We start from the raw sequence: 27,097 nt of genomic DNA, 5'->3' as shown, positions 1-27,097 counted from the left end.
GATAAATGAATGCTGTGCTCCAGATTTTCCATAGCAATTACTTTTGTAACACATATATGAATGTATGTTTTAGGCATTATAATCACTTCCCTACCCATATGCCATTTCGATAGTGAAGAATACATTCATCCAAGTAGATTGCTGGCAGTTAGCACTAATTTTTGTGACTGCAAAAAATAAAATAAATAAAACAAAACAAAACACTACTATGTCCCCCGATTTTCCCTCAATCTTTTTGGTGAACTGTATCTACACTTGCTCCAATGTATATGAAAGGGACTTTGGATTTTCTAATTTTTTGTAATTGTGAACCCCTTAAGCAACTCAAACATCAGAGCTAGCTTTGCCCCAATGAGATAGCCTGTCTTTCACAGAAAGGAAAAAGATTTTTCAAAGCACTTAACTTGAGTAGGGTACATTGCAAATAAAATAGACTAAGCTCTGAACGCCTAGTGTTTCTCTCGGAGAGGTTTTATCTGCTATGATTAGCACATTTTCATTTAAAAAGAATTGGGGAAGAAACGACTCCGCTTTCAATTGCTGTGGCCTGTTCTGCCCTCTAGCCAAGCAGAACAGATCTGGAAGACCTTGGGCGGCGGGACCGAGTATATGTCATATTATTACCCTGGCTCTAAGGTGATACCTGGCCCTTCAGCGTGCAAACCCAAACAGAGGCATACAAAATAAATAACCGGCGTCCGCCGCGGAGCTCCTGGGGAGCCGCAGAAGGGCCGCGGCTGGGCAGGCTGGACGCCGGATGCCGCTGGCCTCGAAGACCCACTCGGCGCTGTCCATACCAATGAGCTCCTCGGCTGACACAGGAAGGCAGAGCGAAGGAGGAGCAGAGGAGGCAGAGGAGGCGCGGAGGAAAGAGGCAGAGCCGCGCACCCGGCTTTGACGTCGCCCGGTTGCGGCTAGCAGCTCGCGCTCTCAGCACGTAGCGCACAACGTGACCACACACAGCCTTCCTCCCCGGCAGCCCCGCAGCCCAGCAGCCCGGCAGCCTGCTCTCTCCACTTCGCCCTCCTCCTCCCACTCGCCTCCGCGACGCGCACCTCCGCGCACACCCAGGGATTCCGGCCGTCGTCGAGCTCCGGGCGCTCCGCCGCCCGGCCCGAGCATCTCTACGGCAGCTGCCCGCAGCTGGGGCCGAACGGCAGCCACGCAGCCTGGTGCCCTCCGCAGGCGGCGGCTCCTGCATTCACCTCTGGATACCAGCACTACCTTAGCCTAGGCGGGGAACCCCTTCTGCGGCTCCCTTCTCTAAACTCCCGCCTGTCCCGACCGCCCCCACCCCCTCCACCTGACGGGGGCGGCGCGGAAGCGAAGAGGACGCGCGCGGTGCCGCCGGGCACGCGTAGACGTGTGTGCGGATCGGGTCTCTGCTGGGCATTCTCCCTCTCGTGCAAGTGGGGATGCCTGGACTCCGCTTTCGACTCCCGGAATTGGTGCGGGCAGCCTGAGCCTCTTCTTCGGCGGGGCAATAAAGGCTATTTTGAAGAGCTGTGGCGGCGGCGGCGGCGGCTGAGGCTGGTTCTCCAGCGAGCTCCAGACGCACACTCCGCTCTCTGTCCGTCCCTCTCCTCCTGTCCCCTCCTTTCTTCCCCTCCTCCCCACCCCAGTCCCCCCTACCCCACTCCTCCTCTTCCTCCTCCTCCTCCTCTTTTTCCTCTCCCCGCTCGGCGATGCGAGCCTGTATCGTGTAACAGGATTGGCGTTGCAATGGCAACTGATGGAATGGGGGAAGGCAAGACAGCAGGGCTGGGGGCTCCGGACTGCGGGCGGGCGGGCCGCTGCCGCCGCTTGACGCTCCTCCTGGGACCTTCGCGAGTTACTTTGTAAAGGCGAGCCTAGGCGAGGAAGCCCTGCTCGGTGCCCCGGGTCAGAGGGCACTTCCTGCTCCCCGGCTGCCCAAACCAGGCTCACACGGCGCGGCAAACCCGGTACCCTGCCCGCGCCCGCCGCCAGCCCAGCGCGCCGCCGCCGCCGCTGCGGAGACTCGAGCCCGCTTCCCTGAAGAACACTTTGCCCCCCGGCTCCTCTTCCTACCACCGCCCCCTGCGATTTTCCCAGGCGCCCAGTGTGAGTGCGGCGTGCGTGTGAGTGTGTGTTGCTGTGACTTGTGTTGTGTTGTGTGTGTGCATGACTGTGGGGTGTGTGGCGCTCCTGCGCTCGGCTCGCGGCCGCCGCTGGGGAAGGACGGACGGACGGCGCTTCCTCGTTCGGCGAGCGGTTCCTGGGCACCTCGGTTCGGCCCGGGCACGAGTGGAGCGCGCCCGGCTGCCCGCCGGCCTCCGGAAGGTCCCGCTGCGTGCCCCCTGGGCTGGATATGTTCATGCTCACGTGAAGATGGATATAGTGTACGGTCTCGTGTGGCTGCTGACAGTCCTCCTGGAGGGAATCTCTGGCCAAGGAGTGTACGGTGAGTGGAGTCGCAACGCTATCGTGACCTTGTGATTCTTAGGCAAGATAAGCTGGTGAGCGAAAATGCACGACTCGCCCCTCCCGGCGTGGCATTTGATTTACATTTCATCATGTTATTGGGAGCGTTAGGAGGTAGCGAGCGCGCTGCGGATTGGGCTGCGAGCCGCTCTCCCCGGCGCCTCTGCTCGGAGTTGAGTCGAGCCGGCAGCATAGCACTAGTGCGAACGAAGTGGCTTTGCGCTTGGTTTATCCCCGCGGGGGACCCGAGCTTGAGCAGTCTTTGATTTAATAATGGTTTGACTCCTTGCTTGCCGCGGTGTCGTTGCCACTGTTTTCCTCGAAGGGAAGCTTCGAATGTGACCCCCGTGAGTCTCTCCACCCCTCTCCGCCCCCTTCCGCCGCCACCTCTTCTCTACCTTTTTCTTTTTTGTGAATGCTTACATGACTTGATTTTCCGGCTCAGGAAGTGGGGTGACAGTTGAGTTGCATTCTGCACCAGACGTTGCCATGAGCACTGACTTGAGGAGGGGAAAATAGCAGGCAAGATTCTCGGTGCCAGACACAATTAAGGGACGTGTTTGTGTGAATGGATGAGCAAATGCATGAATGAACGGACGGCCAAGTCCGCGCGTCTCAGCTCCAGGGCAGGGCACCAGCTCGCTGCAATGGGAGCACAATCTCCGCTCTCCTCTGGAAAACCCTATCTGGGCGGATTAGGAGAGAAGGGTGAGTTTGTTAATTCAGAGGTTTTGAAGTCCTTAAGAGGAAATCCAGGTTCCTTTGCCTGTCAGCAGTTGGCACCCTTGACTTTCAGGACTGAAATATTTACTCACTCACTCATTCGCTCCCAGACCCTGGGACAAGCAGGCGATGCCCCAAAGAGAACATAACTTTTGTATTCTCGGGGTATGGTGGGGAGGTTAGGAGGATAACCCTGAAGGGCCTGCATGTCAAACTCACCTAGAGCCCCTGAGAAGCAGTGTTCAGAGGCTGGGAATCCAGCTCACAGCCCCTGTTCTCACTGCGGGGTTAGGAGGCCACCACAGTAGGGCTAAGTCAGTGGCTGTCCCTGGACCAAAGGTGCATGAGTGCTTGTCGAAGTATCCTAGCTGTCCCTGCAGATCCAAGAAGTGACTGCGAGGTGTGCTTCAGTGCAGGGAGACCTTGAGCCTCAAACTATGGGAATGTGGTGTGCAGAGTGGTGGATGACTGGGAAAGAAACGGTGCCGGAGATCAGACCTTGCCTTTAGTCTCTCCACTCCCTGGAGATCTGCCTGGGGCTAAGCATAACTGAAGGAGGAGGTGCTCTGACTCCTGCCCCTAGTGCACTCCTTCAGCCACTCCCCTTACCTGTCTCCCTAGTTCTCTCCTAGGCTCTGCCAAGAAACCTTCACTCTCTCCCACCTCTGAGCATCTTAATTTCCCCTCTCTCCCCATCCGTCCTCCCAAATGAAAGAGAACTTGCCTGGTGGTGGTAGCTGTAGAGAGGTGTGTGTGATACTAAGTCTACAGACAGACCTCTGGCCTGGCTGACTACAGGAGACAGGGCCTGAGGAAAGCCAGAATTCACTTAGCGTTCTTGCCGCTCTTCTGCTGGACCCTGGTGTCTATACAGAGGCCTGCTGAGAGAAGCCAGGATTCTGGGGGTGGAGGAATGTTCCTTAGGATTGGAGAGTCTTTATTGCTCTCATCCCATGTCCAAGTCTTATTTCTCTCCCATTGGCTCAGATCATTCTGGTGAAAAAGATTAGTTAAAAAAAATGCGTTTGTGTGTGTGTGTAGACGGTAATGAGAAGTGAGAAAGATTGGAGGTGGTATTGCTAGAACTATGAGTCGGAATTGACTTGACAGCAAGGGTATTGCTAGAACGGTCTGGAATAGAAAGGCAAGGTTCCATTTTCCTGTCGTTTTGTCATGCAGGTTATTTGTGCTGGCAAGTCTCATGTTGGGCAGTGAAAAAGAGTAAGATATAGTAGTGGAGACAAGTAGGAAACAAGTGCATTGAAATAATCCTGTGCCCATAAACCTTAGCAGTAAAGGAGGAAGGAGTTTTACTACTGAGCTGATTTCATCATTGTAATAATAGGTAGTGATCTTTTTTGTATTGTTTTAGTATTTATGTGGTTCTTAGCCTTGTAGCAAGGAATAGTTCTGTGTGAAAAATATTAAGCAGTCATTATAGATGTCATAGCTCTTAGGTGGGTGTTTTTATGTGTGCATGCATATATATATACACACACACATATATACATATGTGTGTGTATGTGTATATATTTATTTTTTTTGTCTTACTATGTCTTACATAGCACAGAAGTTAGGCTCTCAAAGTGTGGACCCCTAACCTGCAGCATCAACAGCACCTTGCAACTTGTTAGAAGTGCAAATTCTCGGACCCTCCCCCCACCCCCCAGACTTTTTGAGTCAGAAACTCTTAAGTGTGGGACCCAGCAATCTGTGTTTTAACAAACCCTCCAAATGATGATTCTGAAGCAAGCCACAGGCTGAGAACCACTGACATGGACTTGCAGCTTCCCTGCTCTGACTTTGTAAATCATGACCTTTGTTGATCTAGTGTTATTTTTATTTGTCAAAGCATTTATGAGAAAGTGAAGAGTATTTATATTTGGTTATAAACATTGGTCAATTGTAAAGGACATAGACATAAAGTTTAGTGTAATGTTATAAGAATGTTTTGAACATTTTCTGTGAAAGTGCTGGAAAATGATTAATTTAAAAAGCAGGGCAACTATAAAGAGAAACTTCAATGACCTAGATACGAGCTTGCTGACATATAAGTCTATGTCCCTGAATCCCTTTATTTGCCTGAATTAAGACTGTATATGTATCGCAAAAATAATATGTAATATATGCTTATGTATTACATGTAGTGTTTCATATGGTATCATATAGTATTGTATATTTATATGCTATTACACTATTTATTTATAAGCCATTCATACTACACGTGAAGTATAATTTCTTAGTATTGTCTTCCAATAACTAGATCCAAAAGGAAATGAAAATTATTTTCTAGGAAAACCAGGCAAAATCACTTTACTGTAGCTTAAAATTATTTATATAATTTAAAGCCATAGCCTTGCCAGCTTTCCTCCCTGAAAAAGCTAGGTAATCCCTTCACACCTCACCTTCTCAGCTGGAAATTTCTGAGTATGGATCAGAAATGCACTTACCAAGAATATTTATTTGAAACATTAAAGTAAGCAGATGATAACTTTCAGCAGATTTTATTTTATTTGTGGGTGGACCAACATAAAAAGTCTGTTTTTAAAACTTAAATTCAGATTTGTTAAATAGAGAATATTTGTTTGAATGCGTGGATTATTGCCTTGTGTTACTATGACCTTCTTCCTGTTAAGCTCAGTTAGCTTGGCAACCATGTGCAGATGCAGCACTTAAGTGTAAAAGTTTCTGCTGTAGACTAGGAACACATTGTCATTTATCTTAGAATGCTGCTTAGCAAACAGCTGAACATTAGCTGATTTTTGTATAGGGTCTGGTGCTTGGGTAAAGGAGATTACCCTAAACTTGTATCTACCCTCCTCCTGTAAGTCTGATGTTATTTTTTAAAAAGGGGTATTTTTTTAAAAATGGTATTCTCTTGTATAGTGCTTACATATGCCATATAAGCTATGACATTACAGTAATATAAATTGTTTAAAAACATTTCTGAAGGAAAGATGGCAGAAAAACAAAACAAAACAAAAAAAAAGATAGCTCTTCACAGTAGAGCAGCACCAAAGTAGGGAAAAAAAAATCATGCAGACTTTCCAAGATAACTATTTTAACTATCTTAATGGATAAAACTCACTTGGAGATATGTATTTATGGATTTTTAAAGTTCATTTTATTAAACTCTAGATTCTCCCTTCCTGAATTTTAAAAAGTTATTTGTATTAAAAATTTCTCAAACATACTCTTGGAATTTTAAAGTTAGGTTTATATTTTTTTTTTGCTGAATTAAACATCACTGAAAACCAAAAGTCAATAAATGAGCAGTGAGCTGGTATCTCTTCGGTATTACTACTTTTGCTGCATGCTCATCGAATTAGGTGTAGAATAACTGATTAAAAAAACCCAAAATGATTAGAAATAGTAAATAAATGGCATCAAGGTTTACAAGGTTGCTTCCAGGTATGTGTATATGGAAATACCTAAAGCTGAGGGGAACTAAAACAGTTTTCTGGTTTTGAAAGTCTTCTGTAAGTCATTCTGTGGCACTAAATTGTTTAGGCTGTTTAATGTTGTTTTCCATAAAGCCTTTTGGTAAGGAAATACTGTTGAGACTCATACCCCTTGTAAACTTCTCAGTTGGCTTGCTACATAAAAAAAAATACAAAGAAAAAAAAAAAAAAAAAACTCCACTGCCACACACTTTTAAATGTAAAGGTATGTTTTTACTTCTAGTCAGTCATACCCTTAATTTCCAAGGTGGTTAATAAAAGATAATGGCTTTATTAACATAGACCAGTCCCCACTACTAGTGAAAAACAAAACAAAGCTCCAAGACTGAATGATTTTTAGTGGAAACCAAATCAAACAATAGCAATGACCTGGTGATCTGAAATAATTAATGCACTGTACATAAACAGCTTTCAGGATATGCTAAAAGCAATACATAGAATACGTTTGTCAAACACATGTGTATGATAAATTAACCAGCTCTATCCACTCAATTCAATATACTTAAGTGATAAATGCATATGTTTATGTGTATATATATACATATGTGCATGTATGTATGTGTGTGTATATATGCTAATATAGATATTAATATTAAGAAATATCATATGATTTAAGGGTGATATTTTCATGCAGCAGCTGTACAGGAATAACTTGGTAGAATTGAGAACCAGGAGATAAAACAGACAGGAAGGCTCTGGAAGATATCTCAGACTGTCAGTATGTCGAGCCTGAATCTGTCCAGCTTGTTGCTATGGATGGTCAGTTGACCATCGTATCGGAGTTATCCCCAGGGTACAGTGAGTTGTAATTTTTGCATAGTTGGGGTTTGGGGAGACCCTGGGATGAGCTGCTGATTTTGATGGAATACCTATCGAGGGTGTCAGCCTGTGGGAAGAGAGGACTTTAATACATGGTGCCAAAAAAAATTAGTCTGAAGCTCTGTTTTGTACAGTCAGCTCTAAATTTCTCTCTTCCTACTCCTTCCCCCACAGTCCCTGCAGGCACACATACCTTCTTACATAGTCACTACCTTGGTTGTTGTCTCCAAGGACAAGTGGATGGGCTGCCCATTGTATCTTGAGATTTTTTTTTTTTTTTACTCAAGATTGTCCTTGCTGGTCATGTTATGGGGATTTCATGTTCAAAATGAGCAGTTTAATTTATATGGTGTTACTTGTTCTTATCCTATATGTCCTTGGGGAAGCCCCTGTGCTATTAGGTATTTTAGAATGGGCAAGTTATCCACACAGTTTAAGGAATCCCTTTATAGGGAATGAGTCAATAAGAGTTCCAGGGTTCAGAAAATTAGAGTTCTCAGTGGCAAAGATGCAGAGATGCTGCAGGCAGTTTTGGTGACTAGATGTCATGAAGGGAATCCTAGGAAGGCATTTTCCATGATCTTGATTTCTTGGCTTCATTTTATAGTCTCGGGTTCTGATTCTTATTTATATTGAGCCATTATATTACTTATTGTGTTATAGTTGCAAACCACTTTAAATCTTTTTTGAGAAGCTGGATACAAACAAGATTTTATGAAAGACTGTGCTCTGTATTCGTTTAAAACTTACTGTTTTAATATGATTGGGAAAGGGTCATGGGGGACTCGATTATAGCATGAGCCTTGTGGGTTCAGTTTATTTCTTATGAAGGCAGTATTAGGAATTACAGCCTTGGGTAGCTTTCCAAGCGTGGAGGCGATTTCACCACTCACCTTCTCTGGCCTTGCCCTTCTGCTTTGTGAAGAGGCTTGCAAGAGTTAGGTTCCAGGGTGATAACCAACAAAGGCGATGCAAAACATCAGAGTCCTGGAATCTTGTCCTCATTGGCAGTTGCAGTTAAGTAGGGGAATGGACTGTCAGCTCTGAGTTAAATTGGGGAAGATTTTACACACTTTTTTTCTTTTCTGGCTATTCTGGAAGGACACAGGGAGTCCTGGTGGAGCAAGTGGTTAAAGCTTTTGCTGCTAATCAAAAGGTCAGATGTTCGAACCCACCAGCAGCTCTGAGAGAGAAAGATGTGGCAGTCTGCTTCTGTAAAGATTTACAGCATTGGAAACCATGGCGGCAGTTCTACTCTGTCCTGTAGGGTCACTGTGAGTCAGAATTGACTCAACTGCAATAGGCTTGGTTTTTTTGTTTTGTTTTGGAAGGACACAGGAAGTATTGTATGGAATGCATTTCATGGATGAGTTGGGTGAATGTTTTTAAGCTACACAGTAATTATCAGTAACTGAGTAGCACCACAAAAGGAAATTTCATTTATTTGCTTCAGTGAATGTCAATGTAAATATATTACTTAGAGCAGACTGAGTGATTGCATTCATAGAAAACTGTCACCTATTTTTATTTTCAGATTCAATTAATAATCTTTTGACCCTGTGAAACTGTAAAATTGTAAGTGAGAAGAGACTTTAAGATGTCATTAAATCACGCCACTAATTTAAGTCATGATGACTTTACATTATGCCAGGCAGATGGAGGTCCTGTGCTGTTTGGGTGATTTTTTTTTGGAGAAAATAAAAATTCACAACTCTCTTTATTCCACTTTCCAGCTGCATTCACTAGATGGATATTTTCTTGTAAACTGATTAAAATTTGTCATGCTCCGTTATTTGGAATGTACCTAGTTATATTCCATTTTATACCAGTATAGTTCCATTTTCTTTCCTAAATATACCAGTTTGCATTGATCCCATTTAAGCTTTTTCCTGTTGTTTTTTTTTTACTATTCTAGGTAATTTTTGATCTTATATTTTAAAATACTGTATTTTCATTAATGTTGATGTCATGAATTGAATTAAGAAAGATGACTTCTGTTCCATCATCCAATTCATATATTCCCCAGGAGTTTATAGTCACAGAAGAACATTTTAACTATTAAGAATATACTTTTTGGCTGTTACACATTTTACTGTAAGTTTATCTGTTAAAGACACAGTATGGTAGGATCAAAGGTATTAGAAATTATTATATAACCTATTCTTTCTGTCTTTTACTACCATATCTCTAAAACTCCGCATAAAGACGGGACATCAGTTTCTTGCTATTCTAAGTCAAATCGATACTACGGGCTGTTGTGCATTCGATAGATAGGGTCAGGTATGTGACATGTTACCATATCTGCAAACAGCATACTGCTTGTCTTGTTTGTTGTAATGAGAATGGGAGGGATAAAAATAATCAAGTGATGCTGTAGAAAGGGAAACTTGTCTGAAAGATGAAGAGTTGGTTCATATCTAGGTGTTATAGATTGAATTATGTCCCCCCAAAATATGTGTTATAAATCATAACTTCTGTGCCTTTGGTTATAATCCCATTTGGGAATGGGATGTCTTTGTTATGTTAATGAGGGAGGATTAGTGTAGGGTGTACCTTGAGTCAGTCTCTTTTGAGATATAAAAAAGAGTAAAGAAGGAGGCAGAGATGGGAAAGAGAGATGTCAAGCTACATGAAGATTGCCCAGGAACAGAAGCTCAGATGAGACAAGGATCTATCTCCAGAGTGGACAGAGAGAGAAAGCCTTCCCATAGAGCCCATACACTGAATCAGATTTTTAGCCTCCTAAACGTCTAGAAAATAAATTTGTTTGTTAAAGCCACCCACTTGTGGTATTTCTGTTATAGCAGCACTAGATAACTAAGACAGAATTTGGTACTGGAAGAATGGGGTGCTGCTCTGAGAGATACCTAAAATGTGGAAGTGTATTTGGAATTGGGTAATGGGTAGAGGCTGGAAGAGTTTTATGGTTCTTAATAGTAAAAACCTACATTTCCTTGAAGAGACTGTTGGTAGAATTATGGATGCCAAAGGCAATTTCGGTGAGGCTGAGAAGGAAGTGAGGAGACGTATAGAGAAAGTCTCTACCTTCTTGGAGAATACATATGGTGCCAGCAACAGAATGGTGCTAGAAATGTGAACATTAAATGTGCTGCTGGTGAGGCTTTAAAAGAAAAGGATAAACATGCGATTGGACGCTGGAGGGGGAGGCTGATGCTTTTTTATGCAGTGGCAGAGTACTTGTCTGATTTATGTTCAGATGTTCGGTAGAAGGTGGAAGTTGTCAGTGATGAACTTGAATATCTGGCTGGTGAGATTTCTAAGCAAGATCTTAAAGGGGCCGTGTGATTTCTCCTTGCCGCTTACAGTAAAATGCGAGAGGAAAGGGATGAACTTAAATATGAACTGTACAAAATGAAAACAGGACTTAAAGATTTGGAAAATTCTGTTTACAAAGTCCTAGAATGTTCATCAAGGACATGGCTAGATGACCTTTTGTTAAAGAGATTAAGGCTGTGCCTGATGGATCTAACCAACTAGCACAGCAGCAAACCCATTAGCCTAGACCAAAGGGGACAGAGAAAGAATGAAAGGAAATAACATTGTCTGCCTTTTGGAATTCTAAAGGTAGGAAACAGGCCAAAGGAGTTACATCTATTTTCCTCCAAAAAAAGAAAAGTACCATCCTTGGAGCAGCTTGGAGATCAGCAGAACTGTTGGAAGGCGCATGGGAAGCAGGGCCTTCTCTATTTCAAAAGGTGGGACCGTGGTCTCCTGGATCTTGAAGGGTATGGCCACGGTCTCCTAGGTGTCAAAGAGTTGGATCTTCACCAACTCAGTTCTGGGAATATGGGGCTGCTGTTAAGGTGTGCTAGTGGGATGGGGCTGCTACTCAAAGCTGAGGGGACAGAGCATCCCTAAGAGGCAGGAGAATGGGGCCTGCCAGGGCCAAGTGGGTGGGGTTGTCATTCAGATGGTCTAGGAGAATGGGGCTGCCTAAAGCTGAGGGAGCTGAGTTGCCATCCCAAAGGGCCTGAAAGGTGGATTATGAAGCCCAGGGCCGAGGGGCCTCCACCCAGAGTTCAGAATCTGGGGGCAAAGCCATTGCCCAGATGGTCTCAGAGAAGAGAGGATTATTTTCAAGCCTCGAGAGCTAATGTAGTTTGTTCTGCTGGGTTTGGGATTTGCTTGATGCCTGTTATCCCTTCTTTCCCTTTACTTTCTCCCATTTGTAATGGAAATGTCTACCTTGTGCCTGTTCTACCATTGTACTTTGGAAACAGATAACTTATATTCTAGATTTCACAGGTTCACAGATGAAGAGAAATTTTGCCCCAGGATGAAAAAAGCCTAAAATTTCACGCATATTTGATTTAAATGACTCAGAAGATGAGATTTTGGACTTGGAGTTGATTCAAGACTTTTGGGATGATGTGATGGGGTAAATGTGTTTTGCATGTGGCAAGACTGTGAATTTTGGGGGACCAAAGGGTGGGATGTTATGGATTGAATTATATCCCCCCAAAATATGTGTTTTAAATCCTTGCCTGTGGTATGCCTGTGGTTATAATCCCATTTGGGAATGGGTTGTCCGTGTTATGTTCATGAGGCAAGATTAGTGTAGGGTGTATCTTCGTCAATCTCTTTTGAGGTATAAAAGAGATTAAACAAGGGAGTAGAGAAGCAGAGGTGAGGGAAGAGAGATGCCAAGCCTCATGAAGATTGTCCAGAAGAGACAAGGATCTTCTTCCAGAACCGAAAGAGAAAGAAAGCCTTCCCCTACAGCTGGCACCTTGAATTTGGACACCTAACCTCCTGAACTGTGAGAAAATAAATTTGTTTGTTAAAGTCACCCAGTTTTGGTATTTCTGTTAGAGCGGCACTGGATAGCTAACACTAGGACTCTCTGAGTCTTAAAAAAAAAGGACTTCACAAATGGCAGTTGAGATCTGAAAGGGGTGAGAGGGAAATAAGTTGCCAACCTGAAGAGGCATACTTCTATTAGAAAAACGCATCTGTCCTTTAAGTAATGGAAAAACAGCAAAATAATATTTTTTTTCTGAACTCACTAGAACTGAACATTGCTCACACTGTTTGCAACAGAGGAGGGAAGATAAATGTCTCCTGTCTGACTAAACGACATCTTCAGGGAGGTATTTGTGTTCTCGTGAAAGGGAAAGTGAGAGGAGCTATGGGCTCTTGAATGGAGCCTGTGGTTGCTGTGGATCAGATTATCCTTCCTGCCAATTAATTGCAGGAGAAGTGGGTGAGTGTTAAACATTGGGGCTTTCTGTCAGTTACTTCAGCGTAACTGTGACTCGAAGCCTTCCCTTTCTGCAGGTGGACTTCATAATGAGGAGGCGGTGGCTCAAATGGGTATCCTGGGAATGATAGAAAAGACTTGAGGAAGGTATGCTACTTTTCAGAAATTGTGACCAGTGGGAATTCGGCATAGTTTCTAGGCAGATTCAGGGTAGTTTCTGGTAACTTCAATCAACAATTAATGTATACCTACTATGAATATATTACTATGAATAACACATATACCTATATAGTAAGGGCTGTAAACTCAAAGAGTTTACAATTGAGCAGATAAACCAAAGTGAGAAAAACAAAATAAGGCTATGAGAAATACCCAATAAGGATGCTAATATAAGAGAGAGATTACAGTTGCTGTCATGTTTAGAGGAAACTTAAAAAACTGGTGGCTGATGAGTTGAGCCTTGAAAATAGGTTGACGTACGACAGGTAAAGAGAGAGGAAATAACATTGTTATAGCATGGATCCCAACTATAGGAATATTGATGTATAAAGAAAAATAACCCTGGAATGAGTGTCTAACACATCCTAAGCAATTTCTGCAAAGCGTTCCCTGGCCAGAAAAATGTAACTTCCCTATAGCCTATGCCATTTCCACAAAAGACTGCAGATCTGCAAAATTTTGTTATGAAGTATTCTGGATCTTTCTCAAATGTTAGTATCCGCCAAGATGTACTCCTTGATTCTGAGTTGGTGTGTTCAATTTGCAGCTGTCTTTAATGTTACAGTGGGATATGGAATTGTCCCCAAATCTAGGCAAACTTGGGAAGTTTGAGTCTACATTAACAGCTTATTTTGGAGTTAAAGTCAAAGACCTTTCAAAGCCTTTTTAGAGAGCCATCCACTTAGAAGCAGCAGACTGTGGGTCCAGAATGAATTAAAACACCATGTTGTTCTTTAAATGTACACCATGGAGATGAATGTACTGCCCTTACGAAAACAAAAGTATGTGTTTTCATTATTATTTTTTTTTATTCCTGCATGAGGCAACAAGGTGTAGGTGAAAACTAGTTGGGAAACCTGATCTTTCTTCTTGTTCAGTTGCTGCTTTACTGTGTCTGACCTCAGGGAAAAATCTTAATATCTCTCTCAGTTTCCTCCAGGGCTTGAACTGGGTTCCTTCAGGTTTGAACCCCTGCTGAAAATTTGCATTTATAACAAGTTCCACTATTGATAATTTGCATTTGTAACAAGTTCCCAGGTGGTGCTAATGCTGCTGGTTAGGGACCAATTCTGAGAACCACTAGTAGAGATCACCCATTGCCTTCCAGTCAATTTCGACAGAGTAAAACTTCCCCATAAGGTTTCCACAGCTGTAAATCTTTTCGGAAGCCAAATGCCACAGCTTTCTCCCTCAGAAAGCTGGTCAGTTCGAACTGCCAGATTTTCAGTTAGCAGCCGAGTGCTTAACCACTGTGCCATCAGGGCTCCTTACTAGTAGAGCAGTGGTTCTCAAAATTTATTATACATGAGAATCACCTGGGAATTTTATTTAAAAGGTAGATTCTGATTCAGTGTATCTGGGGTGGAAACTCAAATTCTTAGCCGGGAACAAACCGGTTCAAAGCAATTACTTAATTAGGCTAGTTGTCTGAGTGTCAGAGTATTAGCCTTGATATTGGTTGGTAATATTGGTCAGGTACCCTTTAACTAAAAGCTGTCTTTACTCAAGACTACGCAGACAGCAAAATTATTAGTTGAGAAGAATTTTCCCTATACTAATGCAGAATGAACAATCCTGATTTTACTGAGCAGTCACCTTAGGCGTACTCAGACAGTGGACTCTATAATATGCACGGATACAGCTGCTAACCAAAGGGTCAGCAGTTTGAATCCGCCAGGTGGTCCTTGGAAACTCTATAGGGCAGTTCTACCCTGTCCTATAGGGTCGCTATGAGTCGAAATCGACTCGACCGGCACTGGGTGGATTTTTTTAAGCACCAGGTAGTTTGGGAGTAATCCATCTTACCTCGGTATCTCAGAATCAGTGAGGTTATTATCAAGTAGTTAATGTCTTTACCTGGTTCTGAATTTGTTCCTTGTTTTTTGTGGCTTACTTTACACCATTATTGTGATTCTTTCTCATCCTTTGATTCATTTACATTTTTTCATTGGTTTCAGTTTCACACTGGTCTGTACTACCTGTACTTTTTTCCTGTAAGAGACCTGCTATATTAATTTTTAAAAGGTTTCAGTCTTCCTAAACAATTAATAAAAGCCTAGTCTTTGGCCAGTTTTGTTATTTTATCCTGCAGGGATCCATCTTAATTTATTGCCTAAGGAGGCACAGCTCTCTCCCTTTGATGACCATTGCCGGCAATATGGTAAGCTACAAAATCACATCATCACTGTAAAGATTGGGGTTTAGAAACCTCTGAGTCTTTTCGTGAGAAAAGAATAGCTCCCAGATGGATTGCGGCCTGAAATAATCCCCCTTGTTACTCAGAGGCCACTTATTCTCTGATTATTTCCTGTGCCTCACTATCAAACATCCCTCCCACTGCAACAGCTGAGGCTCAAAGTGGTGTTCTTCCTGCTCACTGTGATTTTGCTATTGAACCTCACTATCATCATATCATTTTGATTAATATTTCAAAAAGCATTTAGTTAGTTCATTTTCTGTCATCTTTGGAAACTTACTTGTTAATGCCTTAACTCTCTAAGCTTCCTTAATATGCAGATGATGAGTACTTTGAAAACTTTGTACTTTACCACTGTAGTTTCATAGAAGAGCAAAAGAAGATAAAACGATAGGTGTATGCACACACACCCCCACGTGTCCCTCAGTTTGTCGTACTGTGAGGGCTTGTGAGTGGCCATGATGCTGAAAGCTATGCCACTGCTATTCAAATGCCAGCAGGGACACCCATGGCAGACAGGTTTCAGTTGAGCATCCAGTCTAAGACAGACTAGGAAGAACGACGCGACAGTCTCCTTCTGAAAAGCATTGGCCAGTGAAAACCTTATGAATAGCAGCAGAACATTGTCTGATGTAGTGCCAGAAGATGAGCCTATCAGGTTGGAAAGGACACAAAAGATGACTGGGGAAGAGCTGCCTCCTCTGAGTAGAGTTGACCTTAATGATGTAGAGATGGAGTCAAGCTTTCTGGACCTTCATTTGCTGATGTGGCATGACTCAAAATGAGAAGAAACAGCTGCATACATCCATGAATAATCAGAATGTGGAATGTACAAAGTATGAATCTAGGAAAATTGGAAATTGTCAAAAATGAAATGGAACTCATAAAGATTGATATCTTAGGCATTAGTGAGCTGAAATGGACTGGTATTGGTCATTTTGAATTGGACGATCATATGGTCTACTGTGCCAGGAATGACAGTTTCAAGAGGAATGGCATTACGTTCATCGTCAAAAAGAACCTTTCAAGATCTTCCTGAAGTACAATGCCATCAGTGATAGAGTAATATCCATACGCCTATAAGGAAGACCAGTTAATACAATTATTATTCAAATTTACTCACCAACTGCTAAGGCCAAAGATGAAGAAATTGAAGATTTTTACGAACTTCTGCAGTCTGAAATTGATTGAACATGCAGTCAGGATGCACTGATAATTATTGGTGATTGGAATGCAAAAGATGGAAACAAAGAAGAAGGATCGGTCGTTGGAAAATATCGCCTTGGTAATAGAAACGATGCTGGAGATTGCATGATAGAATTCTGCAAGACCAATGACTTCTTTCTTGCAGATACCTTTTTTCACCAACATAAATGGCAACTATACATATGGACCTCGCCAGATGGAATACACGGGAGTCAAATTGACTACATCTGTGGAAAGAGGCTAGCAGCCATAGCACTTAACCACTACCCCACCAGGGTGGAAAGAGGGAATGGAAAAACTCAATTTCATCAGTCAGAACAAGGCCAGGGGCCAACTGTGGATCAAACCATCAATTACTCATATGCAAGTTCAAGTTGAAACTGAAGACAATTAGAACAAGTCCACGAGAGCCACAGTACGACCTTGAGTATATCCCTCCTGAATTTAGAGACCATCTCAAAAAAACAGATTTGATGTGTCAATCACTAATGACTGAAGACCAGACAAGTTGTGGAATGACGTCAAGGACATCGTACATGAAGAAGGCAAGAGGTCATTAAAAAGAGGAGAAAGAAAGGACCTACATGGATGTCAGAAGAGACTCTGAAACTTGTTCTTGAACGTCAAGTAGCTAAAGCGAAAGGAAAAAAAATGATGAAGTAAAAGAGCTGAACAGAATATTTCAAAGGGCGGCTCTAGAAGACAAAGTATTGTGATGACATGTGCAAAGACCTGGCAATAGAAAACCAAAAGGGAAGAACACGCTCAGCATTTCTCAAGCTAAAAGAACTGAAGAAAAAATTCAAGCTTCGAGTTACAATACTGAAGGATTCTACAAGGACAATATTAAACAGGAAGCATCAAAAGAAGATGGAAGGAATACACAGAGTCACTATACCAAAAAGAACTGGTCGGCATTCAGCCATTTCAGTAGGTAACATATGATCAGGAACCAGTGGTGCTGAAGGAAGAAGCCCACGCTGCACTGAAGGCATTGGTGAAAAACAAGGCTCTGGGAATTGACAGAGTATCAATTGAGATTTCAACAAGCGGATGCAGAGCTGGAAATGCTCACTCGTCTATGGCAAGAAATTTGGAAGACAGCTACCTGGCCAACTGACTGGAAGAGATTAATATTTATGCCTGTTCCCAAGAAAGGTGATCCAACCGAATGTGGAAATTATCTAACAATATCGTTAATATCACAAGCAAGCAAAACTTTTCTGAAGATCATTCAAAAGTGGCTGCAGCAGTGCATCGACAGGGCGCTGCCAGAAATTTCAAGCCGGATTTAGAAGAGGATGTGGAACCAGGGATATTATTGCTGGTTGGATCCTGGCTGAAAGCAGAGGATACCAGAAAGATGTTCACCTGTGTTTTATGGACTATGCTAAGGCATTCGACTGTGTGGATCATACCAAATTATGAGTAACACTGGGGAGAATGGAAATTCCGAAACACTTAATTGTGCTCATGTGGAATCTGTACATGGATCAAGAGGCAGTTGTTGGAACAGAGCAAGGGGATACTGCATGGTTGAAAGTCAAGAAAGGTGTGTGTCAAAGTTGTATCCCTTCACCATAGCTATTTGATCTGTATGCTGAGCAAATAATCCGAGAAACTGGACTGTATGAAGAAAAATGGGGCATTAGGATTGGGCGAAGGCTCATTTACATCCTGTATTGCTTGCTGGAAGTGAAGAGGACTTGAAGAATTTACTGATGAAGATCAAAGACCACAGCCTTCAGTATGGATTATACCTCTTTGAGATAGATGAGGAATCAGAACCTTACAAAGTTTAAATAACTAGTGCATGGTAGCTGGTGGCTTAACTGGAAATCAAATACCAAAAAAAAAAAAAAGTATGTAAAAATAAATATTTGTATATATTCTTAAATGTATTATTACAAGTGTATTTATATGTGTGTGTTTTATACCTATTGTGATTAAAATGTGTAATTTAGCTTGCTCACATTGTGCAATGTGTGAAACTTACTATCTAAAACAGTATATACTTAAAATGCAACTTGGGCGATAAATTTTGCTTTTTGACTGAGAAATACATATAGAAAGCCAATGTCAGCACTTTATATCATACAGTTTTCTTGGAAAAAAGATATATATATATATATATATATATATATATATATATATATATAAATAAATGAAACGTCTATACTGAGGGCTGTCTCTGGTATAATTTATTTTTGGAATGATAGACTATTTTAAGCTTATTTCTAATTAGTGACCTGTAAAAAAATAAGGAAATGGATATACCAGATATTCTGCAGAAGTAGTTATATTCCTGCATGTGGAACAGTAGGAGTGGGCTTATAAAAAATAACCACTGTCAGGTGCACCACTACTTTTTTCCCCCGGGCTGATTAACAATCACTGGCCTTGGTAAGATTGATAGTTAAATGTTGTATTTGGCCTGATTTTTGCCTCAAATTCCCTTCAGGTATTACTTGGGCGTTTGTTGTATGGAGTTAATTGAGGAGACTGTATCGGCAGGTTTCTCTTCTGGAAACTGTTGTGCTCAGGAGGACGGCTGATTGCGAGCACTGCCCTTCTCTTAGCTGCCAGTGAGTTCCTGAAACCTCAGTGCTTACAAATTAGCACGGTTTAGTGATTTGTTTTAGGCATTGAGCCACAGCATTTCGTACTATCGAAGTCCATTTTCCTATACTTCTTGAATGCAGTTATTGTGTCATATAGTATAACCCTGTGCCACTCTGGCTATTGTATGATTGATACAGAAAGTGCTTCGATGGGAAACCATTTCAAGAGAGAACAGGAAAGGTATTATATTCAGCCACAGCGCCAGGCATTTCTAAGCAGCTGATGTTTTTTTTAACCGATAACCACCCCCCAAATTTTTAGAGGCAATTGAGCATTTAGATTTTAACTCTTAATTGAGTCTGGCTGCAAGAGCAGTATCTTGGAATCCATTCTATGTTCACAGTTTACGACTGGGAATTCTTTAATTCGATAGTATAACTGTGTTGATATATTTGTAAGTTAAAACCAGACCTCTTTATTTTAAAAGCATGGAGAAGCATCAGCTTTATGAGTTCTCACTCTAAAAAGTGACTTCTTACCTGAGCTGAATACTTGAAATTAGCAGGATATGGCTTTTTCCACACTGAAAACTGTGATAACATTGTCTCATGGAGTGGACCATTGTGTACTTTGCAATCTAAAAAAAAATCTCAAAATATACTGTGAGACTTTGTAAAGGACAGGGAGTCAAATCACAGTTCAGAAGAGTTTAATCATGGATTTTATGCTTTTACTACTTCACACACTTAATGCTGTATTTGGGAGTACTTACTAAATATAGTATACCCTGTTTTTCTGTCTTTCTCCACTTTAATTTTTGCATTTTATGACACCTTAGATGCACTCTAATTTGAATTAAGTTGGATAAAGTGCCTTAATCATCGAGGTATAAAATGATGTACCTATGTTTTACGTGAAATCTGTTATATTTTATCATTTAATTAGCTGTATATAGTAGTAATAATTAAGAACAATTTGATCAAATATGTATAAAAGCTGAAATAGAGATTCTTTTAAAAAAGGATGAAGTATCTTATAAAGCTGAAAATGCCATTTAAATATCTTTAGTTGTGGCAAAAGTTACAGTCTAGATATTTTCTAAAAAAATTGCTTTAAGAATACTTTCTTGTGGCTTACCTATTGACTGCATCTCATTCATTTAACATAGCTGTCATCCTCCCAACAATCATTATGACATTGCAGAATTTTTCTCATTATTAATGAAAGACTCAGCATTTTCACAGGTGGGAAGTTATTGATGAATCACATAATGAAAAATAGTAAAACAAAATCTAATACACTATTAGGCTCTGCTCTGGAAGATTGGACTTGAGGTTGCATGGGTAGGAGCAGGTGCAGTAGCCTGGACATAGGTTTGCCCCAGAATTAGGCAGAATCCACTAGCATAGGGTTATCAGGACCACAGGAAGATAGACTGGCCCACATGGTGGCAACTAGCAGGATGGATCAAGGGAGGATCAGTGTCTGGATGTCACAGGTTGGCTTCCTCAGGCAACTTACCCTGAGATGAAGATTTACAAGCAGATGATGTATTAAGGATTGCTCTTGGGAACAACATCTATAAAGGTGAAAAGAGGACTAGACTGAGCAGAGGGAGGAGGTGAACTGTGGTGCAGTTGTAACAGAGGCCCGAGCTGACCAGAGGGAGTACTGTGAAGCTGGAATAGACCTTCAGACATGTCCCAAATTGAGGTAAGGTCCTTTGTATCCCCTTCTCTACCAGTCCCAGGATGTGGGGTACTTCAGAGGCATATCCATATGGTTGAGATCAAATCTTCATAGTATTTAGCTATGAGCAGTCAGCAGGTAAAACCCTTGGAAGTTGAACTCTGGACAGTCCACCACATCTTCTGGACTTCACCCTTGTGCCAGTCAGATTTGCTTGCTGATGAGTCATTATCCATTTTGGGAACTGGTCCTCCTGGATCTGCGCTCTTTTCCTAAAGAAATTTACATGAAGAAAGTTACTGGAATAAATTTCAGCATCTGCTGCTGTACCTGGTTTCAGGACCACAACTCATACTTGTCATCTCCCTTTTCTACTATGCTTTCTAGATCGTCCTTACCTGCAGCTAGGAACTTACTTGGGGCAGTGAACCATATTCTCATCCCCGAGGGACCTTTGGTCCTGGTCACCATGCTCCTCTTAGGGCATGGCTGCTGCTTTTGCTAATTTGCTATCAATATTGGGGAGAGGGGTATCAACAGGTACTTAAGTGCTGGATGTAGTCTTCCTACCCACATGGCCTAATAGCAGCCTTGCCTCCTCCTACTGATATAGGTTAATTATCTCTGCCAGAAAGGCACCTCCTTTCTTTGCCTGCTTGTCTCAGAAAAGAAGCCCCAAGTGACCAAGTGGCAGCCGTAACAGTAGTTTAATGAGACCCTTGCTATCGTCTCTGTCAAAGTGTTCCCTCTAGCCACACAGAGCCTAGAATTGTGAAGACAGAAAACACATACCTCATGTGGGTTCCTGGGAGAGATGGTAAGTGGGCCACTTCTACTTCCATTCCTTGGTTCTTGGACCTGTGTAGTCTACCTATATTGGGAACACAGTTCTCTTAAATGATAATTTAAGGTATACTGCATTCTGGGGGTAGAGGAAATGTTCCATCCACTCAGGGTGTCATTTGGTGCATTAGCTCCTACTTCCAAAAGCTGTTCTATCATTCTACCAGGCCAGCAGGCTATGGATGGTACAGTATGTGATAAAATTAGTGGATTCCAAGATCACGTGCCAATTACTGCATTTTTTTTGGTTTTTTTTTGCTCTTAAGTGGATTCCTTGACTCAGTGCAATGATATGACAGATCCTGTTTTGGTGGATTACATGTTCTCAGAGTCCTTAGATTGAGGTTTTGGCTGAGGCCTTGTAGACAGGAAAGATAAACTGACGCCCAGAATATATGTAAATTCCAGTCAAGTCTCTGCTCCTTCACATGTGAAAGGAGTCCAGTGTTGACATCTTGGCCATAAATGGCTGGTTCGTTTCCTTGTGGAATGGTACACATAAGAGTTCCTCTTGTGGAAGGTTAGATATTTAGCAGCAGCAGTAGCTAAGTCAGCCATGATAAATGGGAGCTCATGGTGTTCAGTTTATGCATAATGTCCCTACTTTTCACTATGGCTGCTTCCTTCTTGCATCTATTGTACAGTATTAGTGTAGCTGATGGTAAAAGGCTGTGTGAACTGGTCACAACATTCTGTCTACTTGGTTATTTATTGCTTTATTCTCGTAACTTTCTCTGTAACAAGTCTCCCCAATTTAGTGGTGTAAAGCACCATTTCATTATGTTCATGGATTCTGTTCATGAACCAGGAATCTGTACAAGGGACAGGAATGGTTCATATCTGCCTCATGATGTCTGAGTCCTCAGCTGAGAAGACTTGAAGGCATAGGATGACTTGACATCTGAGGGCTAGAATGATCTGCAAGCATCTTCACTCGTGTGTGTGGTGGTTGATGCAGGCCGACAGCTGGTAGAACACCTACATATGATTGTTCCTTATATGCTTTCCCCTAGTTTGGGCTTCTTCACTGCGTGGTGGCTTGGTTCTAGGAGCAAGTGTCCTTAGAGAATAAGGTAGAAGTGCTCCCTTGGGATCTTGCCTTGGAAGTCACAGGCATCAATTCTATGGTACTCTGTTGTTTGAGGCAGAGACGAAGGTCCACCCGGATTGAAAGGGAAAAGATACAGACCCTACCACTTGAAGAAAGTAATGCCACATTTACATGTAAAGAAGAGCTTGTGTGACTGGGGACATTTTTGTGGCCTTCCTTAGAAAATGTAATCTATCACAAACCTTTTTTTATGGTAGATTGTATTTTTCTTTTTTTTTTTTTTTATTGTGCCGTAAGTGAAAGTTTACAATTCAAGTCTGTTTCTCATACAAAAACTTATACACACATTGTTATGTGACCCAAGTTGTTGACAGCACACTCCTTCTCTCCACTCTGTATTTCCCATGTCCATTCAACCAGCTGTGGTGGATTGTATTAGTTTCCCAGGGCTGCAGTAACAAAAATACCACAAAGTAAGTGACCTAAGCAACAGAGATGTATCCTCTCACATTTCTGGAGGCTAGTCTGAATTCAGGGTGTTGACAAGACCAAGTTCTCTTCTAAGGGTCAAGAAGATCCTTTCTTGTCTATCTCAGCTTCTGTAGCACCTGGCATTCCTTGGCTTAGAGCTATAGCATGACTCTGTGGTCGCATGGCTCTCTTGCCTCTGTCCCTTTGTGTCTCTTCTCTTCTTTTATGAGGGCACCACTCTAATTGGATTAGGACCTACCCTAATCTGATATGACCTCATGTCAATTTAACTCATAACATCTTCAAAGACCCTATTTCCAAACAAGGTCTTGTTCATATGTACGGGGGTTAGGACTTCACCATATCTTTTTGGGGGACACAGTCCATAATGTGAAAGCACCCTTGGGCTAATAACATGGCCTACTTAGTGCCCATTTCAACAGATACATTCACATGCCTCTTGATTTCTGTTGCTTATCTTCTGTCTTTCTTTTTCCAGGCCTCCCACTAACCAGCCAGCCAAGCGATTCACTGCTATGTGTATTTTACCTTACACTTCTCTTTCCATATAAAGTGGATGATCCCTGAAGCTCTGCCCATGAAGATCTCTCATTGCTGTCTTTGAGGACACCTATTAGTAGGGATGAAGGGTAGGTGCAGTACATTTTTGGTTTGTACCAACATATCAAGCCAATCCATCTGTGAACCAAGCTTGGACCTGGTGATTATAATGGACTTCCCTTACAGTAATGGAATATGAGATAAGGGGAATGATCCAGTGCAACAGGGTTGATGCGGGGTTCGGGGCACCTCCTCATGTAGCCTGTGTATTCTCTGTCTGCTTGTGCTCAATTCCTAATGTACTACTTTCATGTAATAATTTATTGCTGCAGGGCCTGTCAGATCTTATGACTTTGCTGACAGAACCTAGCTTATAATGGATAGTTTTGGTCACATGGTCTCTTCATGTCCAGTACCCAGGCACTCTGCCTAAACTAGGGCCCAAATATACCTCAGAATCTGTTTTTTAGATGATTATAATTCTGTATTGCAGATGTCATGGGCTTGCCATAAACTCTGCATGTTGTCTCTTTTCACCAAAGATATTTCTAATATTAAAGAGTTTGTAGGGTCAAATAATCCAAGCATCAGGTTTTTTCAGCATAGCCTAGTCCTGCTGCAAAGCCTTTGACTGCTGTATGTCCTGTTCAAAGCTGTCAGCTTTCTGTAGCACATAGTACTGTAAATGGGTCAGAACAGATTTCCCAGCATGGACTATGTTCCCTCCTGAATCCAAAGAGGCCCAACAGAAATTGTGCTTCCTTCACATTAGTGGGAAATACAAGATGTAGTGATTTGTCCTTTGCTTTGCAGAGGTTCTCCTGCCATGGCTCAGACCTTGGATCCCTAAAACTTTCACTGGTGGGGTGTTTGTTTTCCATACACTGAGCCACATGTATTTTACCAAGGCCTCCAAAGTACTTGCCCCTTTTTGCTTATCTAGTTGACTTGATAGGACGATGTTGATATCATGGGCCAATTTAATGTTCTACATAATGTCCAGCAAGTCCACATCCCTTCAGACTATATATTATGGCAGAGGAAAATGAAAGGTTGTATCGGTCCTATGTCAAGATGGTAAATGCATATGCTGTTTGCTGCACGTGAATGAAAATTGCATCTGGTTCTCCTTCTGATAAGGATGGAAAAGAATGCTTTTGCTAGATCAGTTGCCAAGTACCATGAGCTAAAGATATATTAATCTGCTCTAGCAAAGATATTATACCTAGATAAAATTCAGCAATTGTGGCCCCTAATTGATTAAGTTTATGGTAGTTCACTGTCATTTTCTGTTATCCACCTGGTTTTATGTATAGGCAAGATGGGTGAATAAAATGGGCATTGGATGGGAACTACAACCTTGCCTCCCTTAGGTCTATAAGAGTGGTACTAGAGTCTTCCATTCCTCCCAATATGTAATATTTTTGAATTACTTTTTTGAGTGGGGTTGGCATGATAGGTGTTTTAGAGAACTTTCTCACCCCACCTGCCACTTCAGCCTTGCCACTCCTTAGGATAATTGTGCCAAGTGAATTCAAATATCTCCATAGCTCCTACCTTTATAAATAAGTTCTGGATGTGATCCTCCATTTTTTTTTTTTTTTAATTTACTGCCAAGGAAGCTCTGCAGCTTTCACACTTCACCTTAAATTGGTGATTATGTTAGTTTTATATTGCTGCTGTAACAAATTACCACACATTAGTGGCTTCAAACAGCACAAATTTATTAACTTACAGTTCTGGAGGTCAAAGCCTGACACTGGTCTCACTGGGCTAAAATCAAGGGATCAGCATGCCTCCCTTCTTTTCTGGAAGCTCTAGGGGAGAATCCATTTCCTTACTTTTTCCAGCTTTTTTTTTTTTTTTTTTTAGAGGCTACCCATATTCTTTGACTCATGACCTAATTCCTCCATCTTCAAAGCTAGCACCTTTCAGTCTCTCTGTGCCATTCTTCCACAATCATTACACCCTCTGACTATCCTATTTTGCCTCACCTTCCACCTTTAAGGACCCTTGTGATTACATTGGGCCCACCAGGATAATCCAAGGTACTCTCCCTATTTAAAGTCAGCTGATTAGCAACCTTAATTCCACCTGCAACCTTAATTCCTCTTTGCCATACCTATTGCCACCCAGTTGATTCTGACTCACAGCCACCCTATAGTATGGAGTAGAACTGCCCCGTAAGATTCCCAAAGCTGTAATCTTCACAGAAGCAGACTGCCACATCTTTCTCCCCCAGAGCACCTGGTGGGCTGGAACCACTGACCTTTCAGTTTGCAGCTGAGTGCTTTACCACTGTGCTACCAGGGTTCTTTTCCTCTTTGCCATACAGACTACTGTAAAATATTCACAGATTCTGGGGATTAGGCCCTTATTCAGCCTACCATAGTAATAAATTGAGGTCAGTTTTTCGTTGTCTTTCTTCAATGCATGTATATAGCACCCAGAAATAACCATTTAATTCTGTAGTCCTTGTAATTACTATTTCCTCCAGCCTCTCAAAAACCTGAGGCATTGCATATACCTTCTTCTAGTATATTATCCCAGTTCACCTAGTGAGGGCATAAATTAGAATTAAATAAATTTCAAGCAATCACAATCCTAGATCTCAGCCAATCTCAGCAAAAATCTGTCGCTTCCACAGTATTCCCCTGATGAATGAAGTCTATTGTTCTGGAAAATTTATTGCTACTGTCTGTGCTTGTTTTCAAAGTGGAGTTTCTATTCTGAAGGACCTTAACTGTGGAAATCCCAGATCTACTTATGAGAATTATTTCTTTTCCATCTTAAGGAACTTATTGAATGTTGAGATTCTACCGCGATATCACTCATACTACACCAGTGGCTCCAAGAGTTGGTTGTTTAGAAGTTAGGGAAATGAAAATGGAGAGAAAGTGCTCTGTCATGTAATACTTCCTTCTTTTCAGCTTGAATTCTTCTGCTCAGGCTTCCAGTTACCTTCCTGGTGGTATGGTAAGAATCTTGGCCATACACGCCTGCTCTTTAGGAATTTTTTAAAATCATCATTTCTGAGTCAGTTTTAGTCCTTATTCATTCTTACTTTTTAAAATAAATGAGAGGTAATATATTTTTTTCCTCTATCGATTGCTGGAGAAATACGTACACAGTTTTGGAGAGATCATTGCAATTTTAAAAATTAGTAAAAAATCATAAAGCGCTGTTCTCTTACACAACATCCCCCTGCCTGGTTTGCTGATGTTTTACAGGGCTTGTTTCATCTCAGGAAATGATTATAGAATCCTGATGCTATTTTAATATCCTTATACGTGTGCTATGTGTGAATAAAATTTTATTCTATATAAGAACATATAATAAATGTTTAATAAATTTATATTTACAGATAAAATTACTTTTTGGTTTTGCTAGCATTGTAATTATTCTCATTTGCATGAAATTTAAGACCACTTATGTGTCACAGATGATTTTATTGGTTGTTTTGTGTATATAATGAAAGTTCTGTGAATAATTCAGTATGTCTATATAGAACTTTTGTTCTCAGGAATAATAGATGAAAGGAATATTTACCATATTTAAGTTTTCAGTAAATAACCTTCGTTATTTCAAAAGAAATTGAGATGTTCCAATAGTACTTTAAAGTAAAGAACAAT

At 41.7% G+C, this 27,097-nt stretch overlaps 1 protein-coding gene across 1 annotated transcript in view; it reads left to right on the top strand.

The window, feature by feature from the left end:
* Positions 1-2,067: 2,067 nt before the first annotated feature.
* The window catches only part of MDGA2 (MAM domain containing glycosylphosphatidylinositol anchor 2), a 943,396-nt gene continuing 918,366 nt past the window's right edge, over positions 2,068-27,097 (top strand). The window contains exon 1 of the mRNA XM_049897699.1: positions 2,068-2,422. Within this exon, the coding sequence (XP_049753656.1) occupies positions 2,143-2,422 (280 nt within the window). The 5' untranslated portion in view covers positions 2,068-2,142. The remainder of the gene's footprint in view (positions 2,423-27,097) is intronic.

This window comes from Elephas maximus, chromosome 10 (genome assembly GCF_024166365.1).
Source record: "Elephas maximus indicus isolate mEleMax1 chromosome 10, mEleMax1 primary haplotype, whole genome shotgun sequence".
In the NCBI taxonomy this organism is placed as follows: Eukaryota; Metazoa; Chordata; class Mammalia; order Proboscidea; family Elephantidae; genus Elephas; species Elephas maximus.
This window is presented reverse-complemented; position numbering and strand designations above follow the sequence as displayed.